This window comes from Sphaeramia orbicularis, chromosome 3 (genome assembly GCF_902148855.1).
Source record: "Sphaeramia orbicularis chromosome 3, fSphaOr1.1, whole genome shotgun sequence".
Lineage (NCBI taxonomy): Eukaryota > Metazoa > Chordata > Actinopteri > Kurtiformes > Apogonidae > Sphaeramia > Sphaeramia orbicularis.
The window spans coordinates 7,113,248-7,131,377 of NC_043959.1; the positions used below are offsets into that span (position 1 = coordinate 7,113,248).

The following is an 18,130-nucleotide window of genomic DNA, read 5'->3' on the forward strand; positions in this document are numbered from 1 at the left end:
AGATCCCTAAACCTCACAGCCAAGCAAAGTAATTAAAAATATTTGTATTTTTGCTGCTGTTATTGTTGTACTCTTGTATGTTATTTGCCATCGTTGTTTTGCATGATCACTGGTAAAACATCTTGTGTTAATGACAGAAAACACAACCCTAACATTTTTTTTTAAATCACTAAGGGTGCTGTCATGAGGACTTTTGAGGTCAATCACTGGAGGCAGTATTGTCAAGAAGGATCACGGACAGTACACGGTCTATTTGAAGAATTCCGTTTGTCACTTAGAACTTATTCACAGAGACAAAAATTAACTGTTCTCTGGCCAATCGGTTCAGTAGTTGAAAAATTCACTGGGCAAATACATGGTCAAGTACATATATAGTAAGATCCCTTAACTTCCCACCCAAGCAAAGTAATTTAAAAATATTTGCATTTTTGCTGCCGTTATTGTTATAGAATTTGAGATTTGTTGTTGTATATTATTTGCCATCTTTGTCTTGTATGATTATTAGTAAAACATCTAGTGTTCACGGCAGCTATTTGGATATCTGAGTATCTGTGAGGGTGTTTTTTCTTTTTCATGATATCAGTAATTTGCAGATCTAAGAACATGACAACATGAACTGAGTCTACAAATATATGCAATACATGAAAACTATTTGCCATTTAATGAACCTATTCTGGTAAACATGACTTTATTCCAATCTTTCTTTGGTTCTATTCAAACGTGCAGTTGTACACACTTGCCCATACAGATGCACAGACATTGCTTTTAGGGATTAAATGCTTGGTTGGTCCCAAAGAATGTGCCATCCTGATTTTTTGCCCTGTAGCACATGCACCCTGAGTGCTGAGGCCTCCTTACTACTGTTCTGAGAGTGCTGGATGTGCATGCGGGGGCTGGGGGGGTGGTGGTTGTTGCTGGAACTGATCGTTCTTTTCAGTCACTACCACAACTATTCTCTCTTCCCTTCAGCCCAGCCTCTGAGCTTTTCCAGTGACTGGCACAGATTCCGCTGTGCTGCAGGAGGAAGAGTTTGCTATTGGCTCTGACCTGGAGCTCTGTTCCCTGTTAGCCAATCAGAACACATAAGAGGCAAGCACAGGGGTAATTACAGAGTGGCTGACTTCCTACATTCCAGAGCAAGACGCTGGTTGAGTTGTACAACAGCCTTTCAAAAACCCTGATTCTCCATTGCTGCCCTTCTCTTCAGCGGTATAAGCAAAAATACAGTATTTTGAGTAGAAATACAGGGGAGGCAGGCAGTTGCTTGTAATCTCTAATGCAAGTTATGCATGATAGAATTTTAGGTCAAACTTCAGATTAACCTCCTAAGACCCAGCTATGGGTCTTCTGTCCATGTTTGTGGACAAGAGTTTCACAGCTTTATACAAAAAAAAATAAACAAAAAAAAACACAGCTGTCCACCGCAAAGGACATTCCATAAAAAATTTTAAAAATGCATCTGAAAAAACTGTTGCATCATGATGTTTCGAATATAGGCAATTATTTAATTAAAAAAAAAAAAAGACAAACCCTTACGCCAGTACTTTCCTAACATTTCCTGGGTCTCAGGAGGTTAAGAAAATTCAGGCCATAGTAATGCCTCATAGGACGAACACTACCAGTCCAACCCAGTCCATTCAACAGACACAATGGAAAATTAAGAAGAAAGGAGAATTAACATCGATATCTTTGCATGTTGTCTATTAATTAAAAATCAACAGTGTTTCAAGAATTCATACATCACATCAGGCTGCCTGAAATGTAATGAAAGATAAAGACAGAGAACAGTCCTTTACTCACTTTGTGACTCATATATCAAAATGTTACTGAGATAGCCTAAAACAGAAGCCGAAACTTGGCTAGAGACATGATGACAAAAATAACAATAATTTAATTTTCAATGTCAACATTTCAGACTTCTCAGTAGATTTTTTAGACCACATTTGACATCCAAGCTCAAACAGTGAGACGGTTATGTAAATGAATTATGTTACGCGAAAACTACCTGAAGATTGTAGCTAGGTATTGTATCTAGTGTTCAGAGGCATGTCATATTTCCTGCTTTGTTTTTGACAACATCAAGCTTGCTCGGATCTAAACTTTATTGCCACACCATAATTAACATTTTGCCAGTAGTGCTTCCTGCTTGCTAAGAAAACCACTGCAGTATGAACTAATTGTTCTGGGTAATTCTGAGATCTGCATTTTAATAAACAGAATATGTTGTGGAAACACCAATATTGTTATATAATTATAATATTATATAATGTTACAAGTTATATTTCTATAATTTTACATACATATAGTGGTGACAACAATTATTACAACACTTGGCATTTTTAAGAGGTCTCAATTGTTTGTGTGGAATTGGTCATTGAAATCCCCATAAAATGAATGAAATATTTACAATCATGCTTTTAAAAACCACATAATAGATCCATCATAAGGCCTGTCTTACTGTCACAATCATGTTCTTTCACAGAGGGAGCCAAATATCTTGTGTGATCATTGACAGGTGAGATCGTGGATAATTTGATGGTGATGTAGAGCCTTAGGATACTGCTGTGTGATTCTGTTGAATGTTCGAGGTATATCCTGCTCATTAAGTAACTATTAAAGTAAAAAGTGGGTAAAAACAGTAGGACACACTTCATCTCATATTTGTTATGCTTAGACCATCTGCATGTTTCATGAACATCATGAGGAGAGAAAAAGGTAAATATTTTCAGATCTGTCAAGTGTTTTAATATTTTTTTCCACCACTGTACATACTATACATACTTTACAACAGAAAGTCTGACTGTAGGGTGTAGATATCCAATTCTGAGCGCATCTGAGATGTGATTACATTTTATACTACCACAGAGTCGACTGGTATTGAAGGATGATCCCACGTCACCCTGCTGCAGTGTGAACTGGTGTCTGGCTCAGTAAGTGCAGATGAATAGCATGCGAGTGAGAAGTAGACTGAGCTGCACTATAAGCTTTGGAACAGGGGAGGGGATTAAGGGGGGGTGGGGGCGTGTACATGAATATGTGTGCCAACCTATTAAAGGAACAGCGCTCTGAAACATGCACCAACACATAAAACTTATACAGCCACAAATGTACTGCCATATCCCTTTTATTCTTTGAGGCTAGAAGCTGAAGACATGACTAGTCACTTTCAATCACATCATCAGCTTTAATGTCAATGAGGTAGTCAGCTGACCCCCATGTCTACATTATCATACACGTATGAAATACAACTGGAAAATGAGGAAAAACATCTACAAGTGGCAATTTAAAATAGCAGTAAATGTCATGTCGTGGTGTCTATCAAGACACGAAAATCCTTCATTTTCATCTTGTTTTTGGCTAGACTAGTTGTTGAATAATTAATACAGACCCAAAGAGACAAAAATATGAGGAATATAAACTGTTAAAAAGTATACTAACCTGGCAAAAATATAAGAAAGGAGAAGCAGATATAAAGTAGCAATCTTCCTCCTTTTATGAGGATACACAAACAAAAAATACACTTGCACAGGTATTTCGAGGGCCTGGACTATAACGGGGGGTATTCAAATCCGGTCCTCGAGGGTCGGTATCCTGCATGTTTTAGATATTTCCCTCTTCCAGCACACCTGGAAGCCATTGCATCATTATCAGGCTTCTGCAGAGCTTGATGATGAGCTGATAATTAATTGAACCAGGTGTGCTGGAAGAGGGAAATATCTAAAACATGCAGGATACCAACCCTCGAGGACCAAATTTGAATACCCCTGAACCTTAGGTGACAGTATACCATAAGACATCAAACTGCCATCGTTCTTCCATGGACAGTCTTCTCCATTTCCTCAACACTATGTGAAAAAGGCTGAGGAATACATTGTTTCCTTTCCAACACTTTGTTGTCATCAGCCTGGAAGTGAGATCAGAACCAACAGACCTGCCTCCTACATAATGACTTTAGCCGTTCTTAAAAGCTTAAAGCGTGTGCTGAAATCTGACACTGTGCAGAGGGCATCTGTTCTTGTACAGGAGGACTCACTGTCAAAAACTAATTAGACACCACAATAGTTCCCACTCAGTGCTTCTTAGTCCAACAGACAAACACACACAAACTGACCAAAAAAACCCCCCATCAAACTGAAGGAGCTGAGCAAAAAAGGTTTGTGCCACCTCGTTTCCACATGTCAAGCCTATTCAAATATGACATCTTGAATTTGTTCCCTTTGAACTTTGTCAAAAACTCTCTTACAATGCAAGCAAAGGTGAAGCTATTTCCTATTCTGAGCCCACTTTTGAAATTCAACCTCATGGAGATCTGCATTTTCATAAATTGACACCTCTCTTTTGTGACATTGTTAGCATCAGTAGTTCGCATTCCAACAAGGGTCATGCATTATTCTGAAATGTTTAATAGCAGCACTAATACTTGGCTTCAATGCTGGCTCACAAACACTTTATGAAAAGGAAATAACACCATGACACAATTGATTTTCTATTGTTGACCACCATGAAATTTGACTTATGTTAACTTTCATGTTTCAGTAACTTGCATTTTCCCACTTCACAAAGCCACTTTACAATATATAAAAATAAACCTACTAATCACAATTTCAATCTTTCCATGGAAATAATATCATTAATAAACATGTATAAAAAGGTTTTGAAAGGTATTGAAATTTGGTATCAATTAAAGAACAGGATGATGTGGTCTGTGAATGTGTTAGTTCCAAATCCTTGCCTGGAAGTCCATCTCATCTGCACAAAACGTAGAGTGAACAAAAAGTACACTATATGTTAGGGCTGTGCGATTAATCGAAATTCAATTACAATTCCGATTATTACATGCAACGATTACAAAAATTATGTAATCGAGAAAAAACGATTATTAATTTTGAGTTGTTTTAATTCACGCGCACGCAAGCTACCATGAGCTGCTCTGCCCTGCCCCCCTCTAAGCTACTGCTGCCAGCTAGCCGGCAGGTCCACCCCAAGAGGAAAGTTGTACCTAGCGGTCTGGAAAAACGGCAGGAGAATCACAGCAGAAGTGCTTGGTAAACAAAAAAGGCAAGTCAAACTCAATTGTATGGAATCACTTTGGGTTTGATGAAGAAGACGAAGAGCAAAAACACATCACGTGCAAAAAGTGTTTCGTAGTTGTGTCCGCACTGACCGGTAACACAACAAACCTTTTTAACCATCTAAAGTTTAACCACTGCCACCTTTATCATAATCTTATGAAAAACTAAAACACATAAAAACAACTTCGTCCGCAATGCAATCTTCAGTTTCCGAATCTCTTTACGCTGCAACTCCCGTATTAACCTAACCCTAACCCGTATAACCCTAACATCCGTATTCTAGATGGCTGATGTAAACAGAAGGCCTTAACTGAAACCTCACAGCACGCCACTGAATTTACTGTTTAATATTCTATTGAACATACTTGAATTTATAATTTGCACTTTACGTGAGCTTTTTTTTTTTTTTTAATTGCTACAGTTCTATGGCAAGTCTATAGCAGTTTAATTACAGTGCACTATTTGTTTACAAAAGGAAACATACTTGATTTACAGTACACTTATTTGCATTCAAAGAATTTTTTGTTTCGTACAAAAGTGAACATACTTTGTCTTAGTGTTTAAAAGCTTTATTTATGTTTAAAGAGTATATTTTACATTGTTTTGCAAGAAAAAAATAAACAACTTTAAGGTTAACAAATAATCGTTTTTAATAATCGTGATTTCAATTATTGCTAAAATAATCGTGATTTTTTTTTTTTCTATAATCGAGCAGCCCTACTATATGTACAAATGTACAACACTGTCCATTGTTGAGCCAGTTTACCTCTGGGTTGATGACTGGGTAGTTCATTATTGATCTAAATTACCTTAACTGATCGACACAGAAAATCATTCCTACCTGTGGCCATCAGACTGTTCAGTTCTACTGTATAAACTAGGGATGTAAACAATTAATCGACTAACAATTCATTGTCGATAAGAATTTGCTCGATTAAATTATTAATTGTCTGTTAATTGCCCTTGTCTTCCTGTCCACACCTGTCCAAAGGCTGCCGGTTTGTCTGCGCTGCGACGCTGCAGCTGGGATAGCCGGTCACTGAACCGGATCATGGTGGTGATATGTTAGAATGTCTTTATGGACATGATGGAGCAAAACGCAGACTGGCCCGTCTGTTTGTGGGAGTGGTACACCTCTATGACAGGCCAACTCTATCACTATTTGCCACTCCCACAACAAGTCTGGTCATTTAAATGCACAAATGTGTGGTCAGTATCGGAGCGTTTTCCCTGGAGGTTGGCCTAGTCCACAGTCAGTGAGACAGAAGTTGAAAAATCCTCCAGGCTCCTGATTCGGGCCACAGGTATGTAATGCATTTGCGAAGCTTCAGGAGGTGGGGAAAAGATAAATGAGCGAAAAGTTTCACTTTCCCTTCTGCGGGGGCACAGACTGCACCGCCTTGTACCCTCATAGTATTAGAAGAAGGGCAGAAAATGGCACACGCACGCATCCCCCGGCCATACTGCGTGCATGCGAGTACCCCCCCCCCCCCCCCCCCAACACACACACACACACACCCACCAGCGAAACACATGCATTTTATGTTACTAGCAACAGCTAGCTGAACTGAAATGAAGCAAAGCTGGCTAATAATGGAACTGCAGATGATTAAGATATGAGATATCTGCTACAGTGTGTGGTTTACTGCTGCTGAACTGGTTTATACATGTTTCTATGTGGTTTATATATGTTTCTATCTGGTTTACTGCTGGTTCGCTGGTTTACATATGTTTCTATATGTTTCGATATGGTTTCTATATGTTTCTATATAGTTTTTATATAGTTTCTATATGGTTTCTATTTGGTTTTTATATAGTTTCTACATGTCTCTATATGGTTTACTGCTGGTTGGCTGGTTTATAAATGTTTCTATGTGGTTTATATATGTTTCTATGTGGTTTACTGTGAGTTGGCTGGTTTATAAATATTTCTATCCGATTTATTTATGTTTCTATATGGTTTACTGCTAGTTGGCTGTTTGATTTATATTTCTATGTGGTTTACTGCTGGCTACTTTGTGCATCTCCTCTCATGCTTCATGTATCTCCTCTTTGTGCCCCCTTTGTGTGTGTGTGTTTTTTAAGGTGTGTGGGGGGGCACCAAATTCATATCTCGCCTAGGGTGCTAAAATGGTTAGAACCGACTGACTATGACTGCTTGTTTGATCAGCTCTACATTACGTGAAATTATGATCGCAAATGCAAAAAAAAACATCAACTTTCAGGAGTGCTGCCTTGGAGCACTTTTGCGTCCCCACCAATGTCAGAATCAAACCTACTCCCTTGCTACGTGGGTCAACCTAACTTGCTGTGGCTCTAGCATGATTTGTTCGGTGCGGCGCTACTTAATTATCATTGGCTGTTCTTATGTCTGTCAAAACATGGACGAATGAATTCTATCGAAATTGTATCTAGCATGTTTCATATTTCTAGCGAGGAAAAGTTATATCACGATATATATCGTTGACATTTTATCGCCCAGCCCATAAATACATGTAAATGTACTGAGTGCAAGTCTAGTTTTAAAACAGGAAAGAAACTGGTGTGAAAAAATGCAACAGGTTAAACCTCATTTGCCAAAGAAAACACAGAAGAATACAGAGGTAAGTGAATGCAATCCAACTCCAACAAGCTTTGGACCTTGCACCTTTAGCTTCTACTTAAATACCACAACTAAGGAAGTAAAGAGAGCCTTTGGATTTCTAAAATGAAAGCTAAAAGGAGGTAGTGGAGCTTTTGTGCACAACTGAACTGAAGAGCACAGTCTCCATTCCTGTGTCTTTGGTCAGCATGTCTGTTTCCTTTTAAGTTACAAATTCAGCTCACATTCAGTACAAGCCAGCACTAGAGCTCTGTCATTTCACTGTGAACACGTCAGCCTTTGTCTCCCTCTCTTGCCACTAGGCACTCTCAATCCAAGTTACTGTGTCTGTGACCTTTAAAAAAACCCTTTAAATAAAGAAAACACACTAAATATTATTATAAATTAGATATTCTTTACCTCTGTTATCTGATATCTCTAATCCTGTCAACATGCTGATGCCTTAACCAATTTCTCTTCTAATATTTCCTTGAAAGCTGTCAGAATTAGTCAATTAATTCTTCCGACTCAGCTATTTTGCTCATGACAATTTTGCTTTTCCAAGCACATAATTTATAGATAAAACTAATCACCAAACTGAACCATAAAATTATCTGTTGATTTAAAGATGGTGACAGTGTGACTGACATTACAAGAGTCAGTAAGAGCTAAAGTTATCCAAAGTATCAATGTATTCAGACATTACTCACAGACTTCAGCAAAACAGCTGTATGCAAAATAGTTTTCCACATAGTACTGTTCAATGGCCCATCACTGATCATATCGTTCATTAAATCTCATCACAGAAAGTCCACTGTATGTTCAGTTTACATTGCGTGTTCTTTTTATCCAGTCAGGCATTAGAATCATTAGTGCCAATTAATGTCATTGTGTTATTGTCATTAAAATATACAGATTTTGGTAATGAAGCTCACTAAGAAAAACCGTCTCCCTTTAACTGTTGACAATCCTCACAGAAGATGCACATAGACTGCTTGAAACCATTGCCAGGAGACAAAAACCCACACCCACTGATGCTAACTTTAAGCAGTTGCAATTCTTTGTGGACAAAGAAGCAAAGACAGTGACCTGACCGGGACATATGGGCCCGAAAACTGGATTCAAAAAGAAAAGCATCCTTGCACATATCAAATACAAGTGTTAACTATTAAAACAAGTGTTAACCAAGAACTACAAAAAACATCCAATAACCAGCATGCAAGAGGGCACCACTGGAGTCTGAAAAGGCTGCTGATGTGTGAGCAAGTTGCCCTGGAATGTTTGTGCATTCCAGTCAAAGGGTAATCTCACTAGGAGGGAGGGCACAAGAGAAACCCCGCACCACCCCTATTACCTACCTAATCTACACTGCCAGACTGAAGACTAACAAAAACTATACCTTTGTGTAGTCATTTGGCTAATAAACTTATGTATATGTACATAGTCTGAATGCTTTGTTTTTAAGTGGCGGTTTTCTAATGTTATATTTCACTGAAAATAAGACATATTTCTTCTAAGATTGAAGTTTTTTTTTCAGTAAACTGTTAAATAACATGTCATATCACTTCAGATTCATGGTGAAATGTGTATCAACTGTGGTTTGTGTAGTTAATAAAAACAAAAGGCCACAGAGGACAGACACCTTGTCCTCGGTGTGTTTATATCAACAGACAACACCAGAGAGCCAAAACAAGCAATACTGCATCTCATACAACACGTTGCCAAAGGGTTTTCTGTATCTTAACACAGCTACACATCCTGCTTCCATGAAAGTACTGATATTTTCTTACCTCAATCCACTATCATGTTTGACTGTCATTGGACCACTGTGATAAAGTGCTGAAAAGTCCATTTGTCATAAATGTGACTTAAACGCATATTTATTTTTTTGTGTGTGTCAAATGTAAGCAGAAAAAAATATGTAAACAGTCACCCTGTGGTGTGTATGTCACACATTTATGAATCTGATTACATCTGTAATCTGTTGCATCAATTTTCATAGACTGTAATTTTAAGTATGTGACAAGAAACTCAATATATCCTAAAATCTGTCAAAAAAAATAGACTCCTACTTAGAGCTAGAGTGACTGATAGATTTTGGACATCACTGGTTAAAAATTCCATTACTGCCTCTAAATATATTGTAATTCAAAGGGCTTCAACCTTTTCTCTGGACTCTGTTTTCAGACTGTAGAAAATCTACCTGGTAACAGAAAGTTTTGGCTGCTGTTTTCTGAGACACGTAGAGGGATAAATGCGCATCTTAATTCACTTTGTAGTTAAACACATAAGCTTGGAGAAGGGACGTCACTTGTATAAAGCAGTTTGATGCATTTGTAATCCATGCAAGTGTAATAGAAATAACTGAACACAACATTTAGCTGCATTTAATAATCAGGGGGTTATACATTTGTATCGCTCAAGAATCTCTCCAGTGCAAACATACAGTATTTTATTAAATAATACAAATAACACAAGTGACATGATCAAATGATATAATCCATAACTTGAAATTGACTTAAATGAACACCCTAATTACTGACTAAACCAGATTTTGGACTGGGTGATAAGGCAAATTATGATGAAAACAAAAGAACACAGTACTGTGTATTAACACCAGATTACATTGCTGCTACTTTTTTAAAAGCAGGATTTTCTTGCCTCCCAGACACACCATTAATAAATCCCAGGAGCCTTGGCAGACAGCCAGGAGTTAAGCCGACATTCCAACATCATATGCAACTGTGCACATATACATATTCTACCAAACAAAGAAACACATTAACTAAGCTGTTATATTCTGACAAAAGCCGAGTTATCCTAGAAACAACAGGTGAGTAGGTAGTACGAAGGCAACAGGTATAATGGTACACAGAAAGCATGGTTTGAAGGGAACTGATGAAATTTGGAAAATTTTTAAAATGTTTCCAACTGGACAAAACTCAAATGTTAGATACTGTAAGCAAAGGGTTGCATGTTTGTTCACCATTCTCTCCAATATAATCAAATAAAAAGGAGCAACATATTGATACCAAATTTAAATTTAAGCACCAAATTAAGTAGTATAATTTCAGCATTGAAGATAGAAAATGTTGAAGAAAGTAAGGGTGCTTTTTCTCCTGCTGACAACATGGACAAAAACTGCAATCTTGTGTGAGTAGATTTAAGACATGTAGTGCAGGTTCCCACATCATATATGTTTAAGAATATTGCCATAATGTAATTTTTTTCCAAACAACTGTCAAACTGTCTGAGTGAAAGTTGGGCTCTACAGATTGTGTTTGGTGGGAACACAGTGACATTGACAATAAACACAAACAGCAAATACACCAAAAGGAAATGTCCCACTGAATCAAATGTTACATACAGAAATATTTTGGTAAAAAAAAAAAAAAAAAAAAAACAGCCTAGGCAGGCAAACAAAATACTTGGAAAGCTACTACTACATCTATTTAATGGTAAGGACTTAATCAATTACCCATTTTCTTCAATGATGGTAATGAGAAACCAGTCAAATTGAATCTGAGAGGATGAATTAACTATCTTTTAAATGTTGATGTTAATATACTTTGAAGAGACAAGAAACATTTATAGTTTATTCCTGACTTGACTTTCAAGGAGCAGTAGAGCCTGACATTTTAAAAGACCGGAAAAATTGATCTATTTAATAATTTCTCTGTTCTTATTTGTCTGGCAGTAGAGTGGAACAGCTGGTAAGTTAAACACTGAAAAAGTTTGAACTTCCTGAAACCCAAGACAGTACAAGTTTCAGCTTTTTTCATTAAAAACACAGTCTTAAATGAAAATGGCATAACATAACCCCACCCCCCATCCCCCAATACATTTTAAACGAATGTCCTTTGTAGTACAGCTGCAGTAACTACTTGACAACTAATTTAGTAGTCAACAGAACATTCACCATCATCATCAACCCTAATGTTAAATGTAATGTTATGCTTTGTTTTTATTATTCACAAAATGCATTTTGGTTTAAGGTGCAAAAAATGATTTTACTGCTGCTTGCAATATTTGTTGAATACTAAATACTGAATTGAAAAAAAACTAACAAACTTTGTTATGCATTTTAATTACTGAGCACCATATGTTCTTGTTAGGAAGAAGGAAAGAAAATGTATTTTAATGCTGCAATAAACATACTGTAAATAAGGGCTATTGTTTGTTTTTTTTCGCAGTTCATAATCTGACTAGTCGTTACGGTACGGATGACTAGTCAACCATTAAAACAGCCATTAGTTGAAGCCCTACTTTGTAGAGCCCAGCTTTTGTTTAGTTTTTTTTTTTTGTTTTTTTTTTTAAATAAAGTTGTGAAACAAAAAATCCCATAGCTGCTTCTTGGGGGGGTTAAAATATTTAATAGTGGTTCAACAGTCAAGTCCAATTAAATTCAAGAAACTTTCAACTTTCATTATTATTTTACTGATCGAGATATAGAGCAGCTTGTGATCAATATTTCCACTAACTGTTTCTCAAAATGTATGAACACACTAGTTACAGTAAATTCTAATGTTGATCACTTTTTCACATGTTTATTATTCAGCACACCAAGTATTGTCTCATTGAGCCCAAGAGATAACCAACACTCTGACAGTAAGTTTATATAATGAATGTAACGTGCTATGCAGATTTTTAAAGGAAGTGGTATACAAAAGAGGTCTTGCATGTCTGAGTTTTCAGGGGATAGATGGAATAGAAATGTTATAAAAGGTGTATGTGCAGCAGTAACTACTGGAAGAGCTCTCTGGTTTCCCCCCTGCGATCTGGCAAATCCGATGCTCTATAAGGTACAGTCCAGAAACCGTTGTGTTCTCAGTCTCATTTAGAGAAGAGCCAGAGAAACAGTGAAATTATATGCTATGTTACTAGTCAAACTAGATGTGAATTGAAACAATTTAAGAAAATAACTCTTCACTGATAACCAGCCTCTCATGCATCATTAAAAGTGAGTAACCTGATCTGTTTGTTTTAAATGCAAGACCACGCAGGGTAGAAACATGAGCCATTATTATAACAATGATCTGATAGCAGATGGCCATACCTGGGATCACAATTACCCCCACATAATAATATGCAAAAGAACAAATACCACAGTGACAATCTAATTACTCCAAGGGCCTTGTTGTATAAGCATAGTATAGAATTTTAGGGGTATAAAAAATATGCATACATCTGACTATTGCTATATTATTTTTTTGCAAAATTGTACTGATTCTCAAACAGTGTTGATTTTGAAGAGAGGAAAGACATATGGAAGTATTGTCATTATTGCTCTCATAACATGACAAGAGCATAATCCATAATACGGTTAGTGTGTGTGTGTGTGTGTGTGTGTAAAAAATAAGTAAAATGGTGTATAGCATACCATGGTGGTCCTAATTTGGTTCATAGACCGTATCAAACCCTACCACTGCTTCTGCCAATTGCGATAGTAAAGGTTTACCAAATAGGAGACAGACTTAGAACACTGCTAGGGAGCAATATCAGAAGACTATTGCATTAAAGTATTTTATAGTTCAAAGTGACTCTTCACAATTAAATTTGTTTACTGTCACAGCCTTGGAGAGTTTGGTGCAACCTCTCTTGCAGCCAGTCTCCACCATCTCAAAGGACATTATTATCACATCTCCACATGTGGTTTTGAGAAAATAAAGTGGGTCTTGCTCACTTACTTGTGGTAAAGCAGTGTTAAGCTGTCTCTGCAGTGAGTCCCTTTCATGGCTAACTTCATGCAGCTTGCCCTGAGTCAGGCCCAGATTCTCCTGGGTCTCTCTCAGAGTCTCAAGAAGACGGTCCCTCTCCTCAAGCATGGACACCATCAGAGACTCAAAATGACCTTCTGAGTCTGACTGTAGTGGAGACCCAGAGCCCCGCCGCCCACTTCCTCCTCCAGGCCCTTCAGCCTCACTGATGGTGGGCATCACCTCGCACATCATCTGCCACAGCAAGATAGTAAGAAAAGAAAATGAGGAGGGCAGGCACAAACCAAAAGTACGGAGACATTAAAACCAACACATGGTAAACTGCAGTATTTCATCATAATACAGTACATATTACTTTTAATAAGTTTTCCTGGTTCTCCAGCAGAAAGCTACAAAAACCTTGGAATCCTACAAATGTCTTCCACGTATTCTTGACATCTCTTTTTCCAGGAAAGGTGATACAGTAACTATGTAAAATAGTCGTAATCTGCATTTACTTTCTATGTGTAGTGGTGACTTGTGTAGAAATAAAGTGTATTTATTAATCTTATTGGGACAGATGCTGTATACCTACGTAGGGCTTGGTATTGTAAATTTTTTATAAATGCACCAATACCTTCAATGCCAAATCAATTTCGTTTTTTAAGCAAACATGAAATTACAGTATACATTATTGTGCAAATCTGAAGACTTCGCTGGGACAAAAGGGGAGAAAAATTACTTCTGCTTATTGACTAAGCAGAAGGTAAAAACAGAGCCAAATCAGCTGAATGTGCTTACTGATTGTTACTGATCATCAACATCTCCAGGAATATTTCAGGGTCTTGTTAAATGGTAAACAGTCCTGTAATGTACAGTATGTGGCCAACAAAGCTGTGTTGTTTGGAGCGTATTGTATAGTGCTACATCTAACAACAGCTGGGCAGGAAGGTTTAAGGAATTAGAGCCACTCTCCACACCAAGGGGCTTATGTCCTGTAGACAGACTGCTAGACCCAAAAAAAAAGAAAAAAAAGAAAAACAAGAATCATGTGAGCTGGATTTCACATACCTACAAGGAATCACAATTTAGAAATGAAACAAATGGTGTACAAAGTGAGCAGCACCCAGTGCTACCCTTGTTCTTTGCACAACAAAACATAAGGCGGTGAGATGCAAAAGCCACTTTTTTTTAATAATATAATGGCAAAGGGCAGCAATTTAAAGGCTCAGTGAATAGTGTGTGTGAGTGATATTTTGGCTTTAGTGGTACTGAGAAGAGTGGTTTGGGAGAAAAAAAATTAAGATGCCAGTTGCTACTTTTTTCAATGTAAATTGAAAAATACACTTGAAAATGAGTAAATTACTTTTTCACCATATTACTACACTATACTTGCGCTCAGTGGTTGGTGGTGCAAATTAATCAACTAGCCAACCTCAACTGCCAACGGTAAAACTTGCACGTTTAAGAGATTACCATCACGTCTTGTGGATAGGGACAAACTTAACCTAATTTAGCAGAAGCAAAACAGAAACCCAGCCTCCATATCGAGGTCAGGCTGAACGATGTTTGAGGGGGAGGGGTCACTCAGCATCCATGGGAGGGAGTGACAGATGGTGCATCAATGTAACTTAACAAGGACATGCCATACGTCAAAAGGTAAAGCTGACAAACCAAGATGTGGAATCAGAAGCCTTGACATTTGGCAACAACTTCAACCACATGTTACGGTTTATGGAGTATTTTCTAGGTAAGAAATTAACTTACAAGCAAATCAAGCGTGCCAGATGTCTGTGAACACAACCACTTGCTACACTTATCACAGAGATGTAACCTGTAGTAATTGACTCATCAAGTATCAAATTAGTTAGTTCACAGAAGGTGCAAGAAGATTCAGAGGTACAGAGATTACTTGATGGATTAATCATTTCAAATGAAGTAACGCCGACAAAAAAAATTCATTGTATTAGGTCACCTGAATTAGTAACATGTTATACTTGCCTAACTAAGGTTATACAATATTCATATATTTTACCTTACCTTTGAAGAAAGCCTTTATCCAAACTTCTTTGTAATCCGCGATATTTTATGACAAGTGAAAGTCGTGTAGTGTTTACCGGTTGATTAAATGTACCAAATGTCAAAAAGATCCACAGTCGTTCAAAAAACATAAAATCCACTCAGGGTCTGGGATTCATTAAGGCTTCTCGGTAGAGAAGGATAATTTCTTAAAGGCCTCGGAGCGAAACCCACGTTAAGTGAGTAGGGGGGCAGTATTCCAAGTTTGGCCGGCTAACTCAGCGTTAGCAAGCTAGCATTAAGTAAGCTGGTGATTCGATCATTGCATATCTGGATGTGAGAGTAAAGTATATTATCGTCGCTTTACAAAACAAATGATCATCTTCAGAATTGAACTTCAGTGACCAAAACAAAAAAAACATAAAATGTACGCAGATGATGACAGTTATATGACGCTGAAACACTTTTAGCCTTGCTAGCTTCAGCTAACTTCAAAAGCAAAATTCTTTGGCTTGAACTCAGTATTAAAGTCGACAGCTAGCCAACGTTAGCTACTAGCCGGCTAGATAGCTAATATTGCTAGTTTCATATATTAACTTAGCTAAGAAAACCGTCAAATAGTTCTCCAAGTATGGGTTCTATTTTGTATAAAAGTAGACAACATGATAAAATCTTTAAAGATTTTTTAATCTTACATAGTCTCGGACAATAAAAAGAGTAAAAAATCCTGACATAGGTGTCCAAAGCTCAGCTGTAATGATTATTCTATCAAGTAACGTTAGCACATCAGCTAATGTTAGCTTCCCGTCGGATTCGGTGGAGTCGCGTCACCACATCACGGCTCGACTCGGAAACTTCCAGCTAACATTAAACGTTAGCGAGGCTCTTGTCCGTTTGGAAATCCCAAACTGTAGATAAAAAAGCTATATTCCCCTCGTTTCCACCCAGTTCCTCGTATTCCCTCGGTATTTCCACCTAAAGGTCCGTCGGTCCGGTCCTTCCCTGTCGCCACTGCCTGCCAGCCTCGGCAGTCGGGACAGCCAATGGAGGCTCTGTGTCGCTAGCACTTTTCATTAGCTCGTAGAGGGAAGAGAGCGCTTCCCAGGTTCGCAACAGGAGGAAAGGGAATGGGCTGCAGATCTGTAAAGTTCCTGTAGGGATTTGAATACACACTCAGGTAAGCATTACCACAGCTAAAATTAAAAACAAAGCAGCGCCTTATGTATTTACACCATTTCTTTTAATGTAGTCAAATACGTGGTACCAGCTGTCTAAACTAAGTTTATCCACAAATTGCCCTTTAAAAAGTCCCATGTTAAAATCATACTTTAGGCAATACTGTACTACTATTACTATAGGTTATTTTATTGAAAACTTTTACAACACAGTTTATAAGTTCATATAGGCTATTATATATATATATATATATATATATATATATACTACCAGGCAAAGGTTTGGACTCACCTGGTTTTTCTTTATTTTCATGACTATTTCCATTGTAGATTGTCACTGAAGGCATCAAAACTATGAATGAACACATATGGAATTATGTAGTTTAAAAAGATGTGACAAAACTCAAAGCATGTTTTATATTTTAGATTCTTCAGAATAGTCACATTTTGCTTTTATTACTGCTTTGTGCATTCTCGGCATTCTGTCGATGAGCTTCATGAGGTAGTCACCTGAAATGTTTTCCAAAAGTCTGGAAGGAGTTCCAAATGATGCTGAGCACTTGTTGGCCATCTGTGGTCCATCTTATGCCATTTAAATAAGAAGGTGAGTCCAAACTTTTGCCTGGTAGTGTGTGTGTGTGTGTATATATATATATATATATATATATATATATATATATATATATATATATATATATATATATATATATATAATTTATTGTATGTATTATATTGTAATACAATATGATATGTATATAATATATTATTTTAGTACATATTGTATGTGTATAATATATTGAAAGTTATATTGCATATATTATAGTTCATATATATTCAATGCAAACTCACCTGTCATATGTAGCCAATTTTATCCTTTTAAAATATATTCACTTCTTGCCAATTCCAAGTGCATTCAGGAGTCTAGACCGAATATTTTACAGCAAAAGAAAAATTATGTTATTTATACAAGTTAATTCATTATTTGATTATGTATTACTTTGATGAATAATATAGAAAAGTGCGCCAAATGTTTGTGTAATGGTCACATAATATGCCAAAATATGTTGTTTAATTTGTCAAATGGCCAATATCAATATATTACAAACGTTACACGTTTTTCCTTGTGACCTACATTCGGTTGCAGAAATTGCCCTTAAAACAAAACATGACCAACAGAAAAGAGATAAATTGCGCCATCTTGTGATATCAGCGTGAAATGACACAGAAGAGACTCAGTGAGCTGTAATGTCATTTAACCAGGGGACTCCAGGGTTTGGATGACAGGTAGTCATCTGAGTGTAATCCTCCCATACAAAAGCCATGAGGTGTAGTTTCATATGAAATGCAACAAATTGAACACACTCTACAACAGGTAGGTCTTCAGGTACAAAGTTGCAAATAATCAGATGAGCCAAAATTTTAAAAGGACATAAATTGTGGTATCTGCAGGTCTGTTAAAGCATTAAAATTTCTTAAATTGAATTTCATAAATTGGAGGTATTTGATTAGTCTTCATGACTCTCAATCACCAGGTTAATAGTACGGTCACATATTTGGACAGTGACATAAATTCTGCAATTTTGTGTC

The 18,130-nt window shown here is 37.1% G+C and overlaps 1 protein-coding gene across 18 annotated transcripts in view; it reads right to left on the reverse strand.

Moving 5' to 3' along the window:
• Nucleotides 1-16,463, reverse strand: part of ppfia1 (PTPRF interacting protein alpha 1) — a 53,651-nt gene extending 37,188 nt beyond the window's left edge. For 8 of the 18 annotated variants that reach the window (XM_030163037.1, XM_030163014.1, XM_030163057.1 and 5 more), the window contains exons 1-2: nucleotides 15,390-16,462; nucleotides 13,341-13,604 (exon numbers count right to left, since the gene is read on the reverse strand). In XM_030163037.1, the coding sequence (XP_030018897.1) occupies nucleotides 13,341-13,604 (264 nt within the window). In that variant the 5' untranslated portion in view covers nucleotides 15,390-16,462. Of the gene's footprint in view, nucleotides 1-13,340; nucleotides 13,605-15,389 lie in introns of those variants that run through there. The other 10 variants (XM_030163060.1, XM_030163082.1, XM_030163059.1 and 7 more) reach the window with 4 other exon arrangements.
• Nucleotides 16,464-18,130: the final 1,667 nt, after the last annotated feature.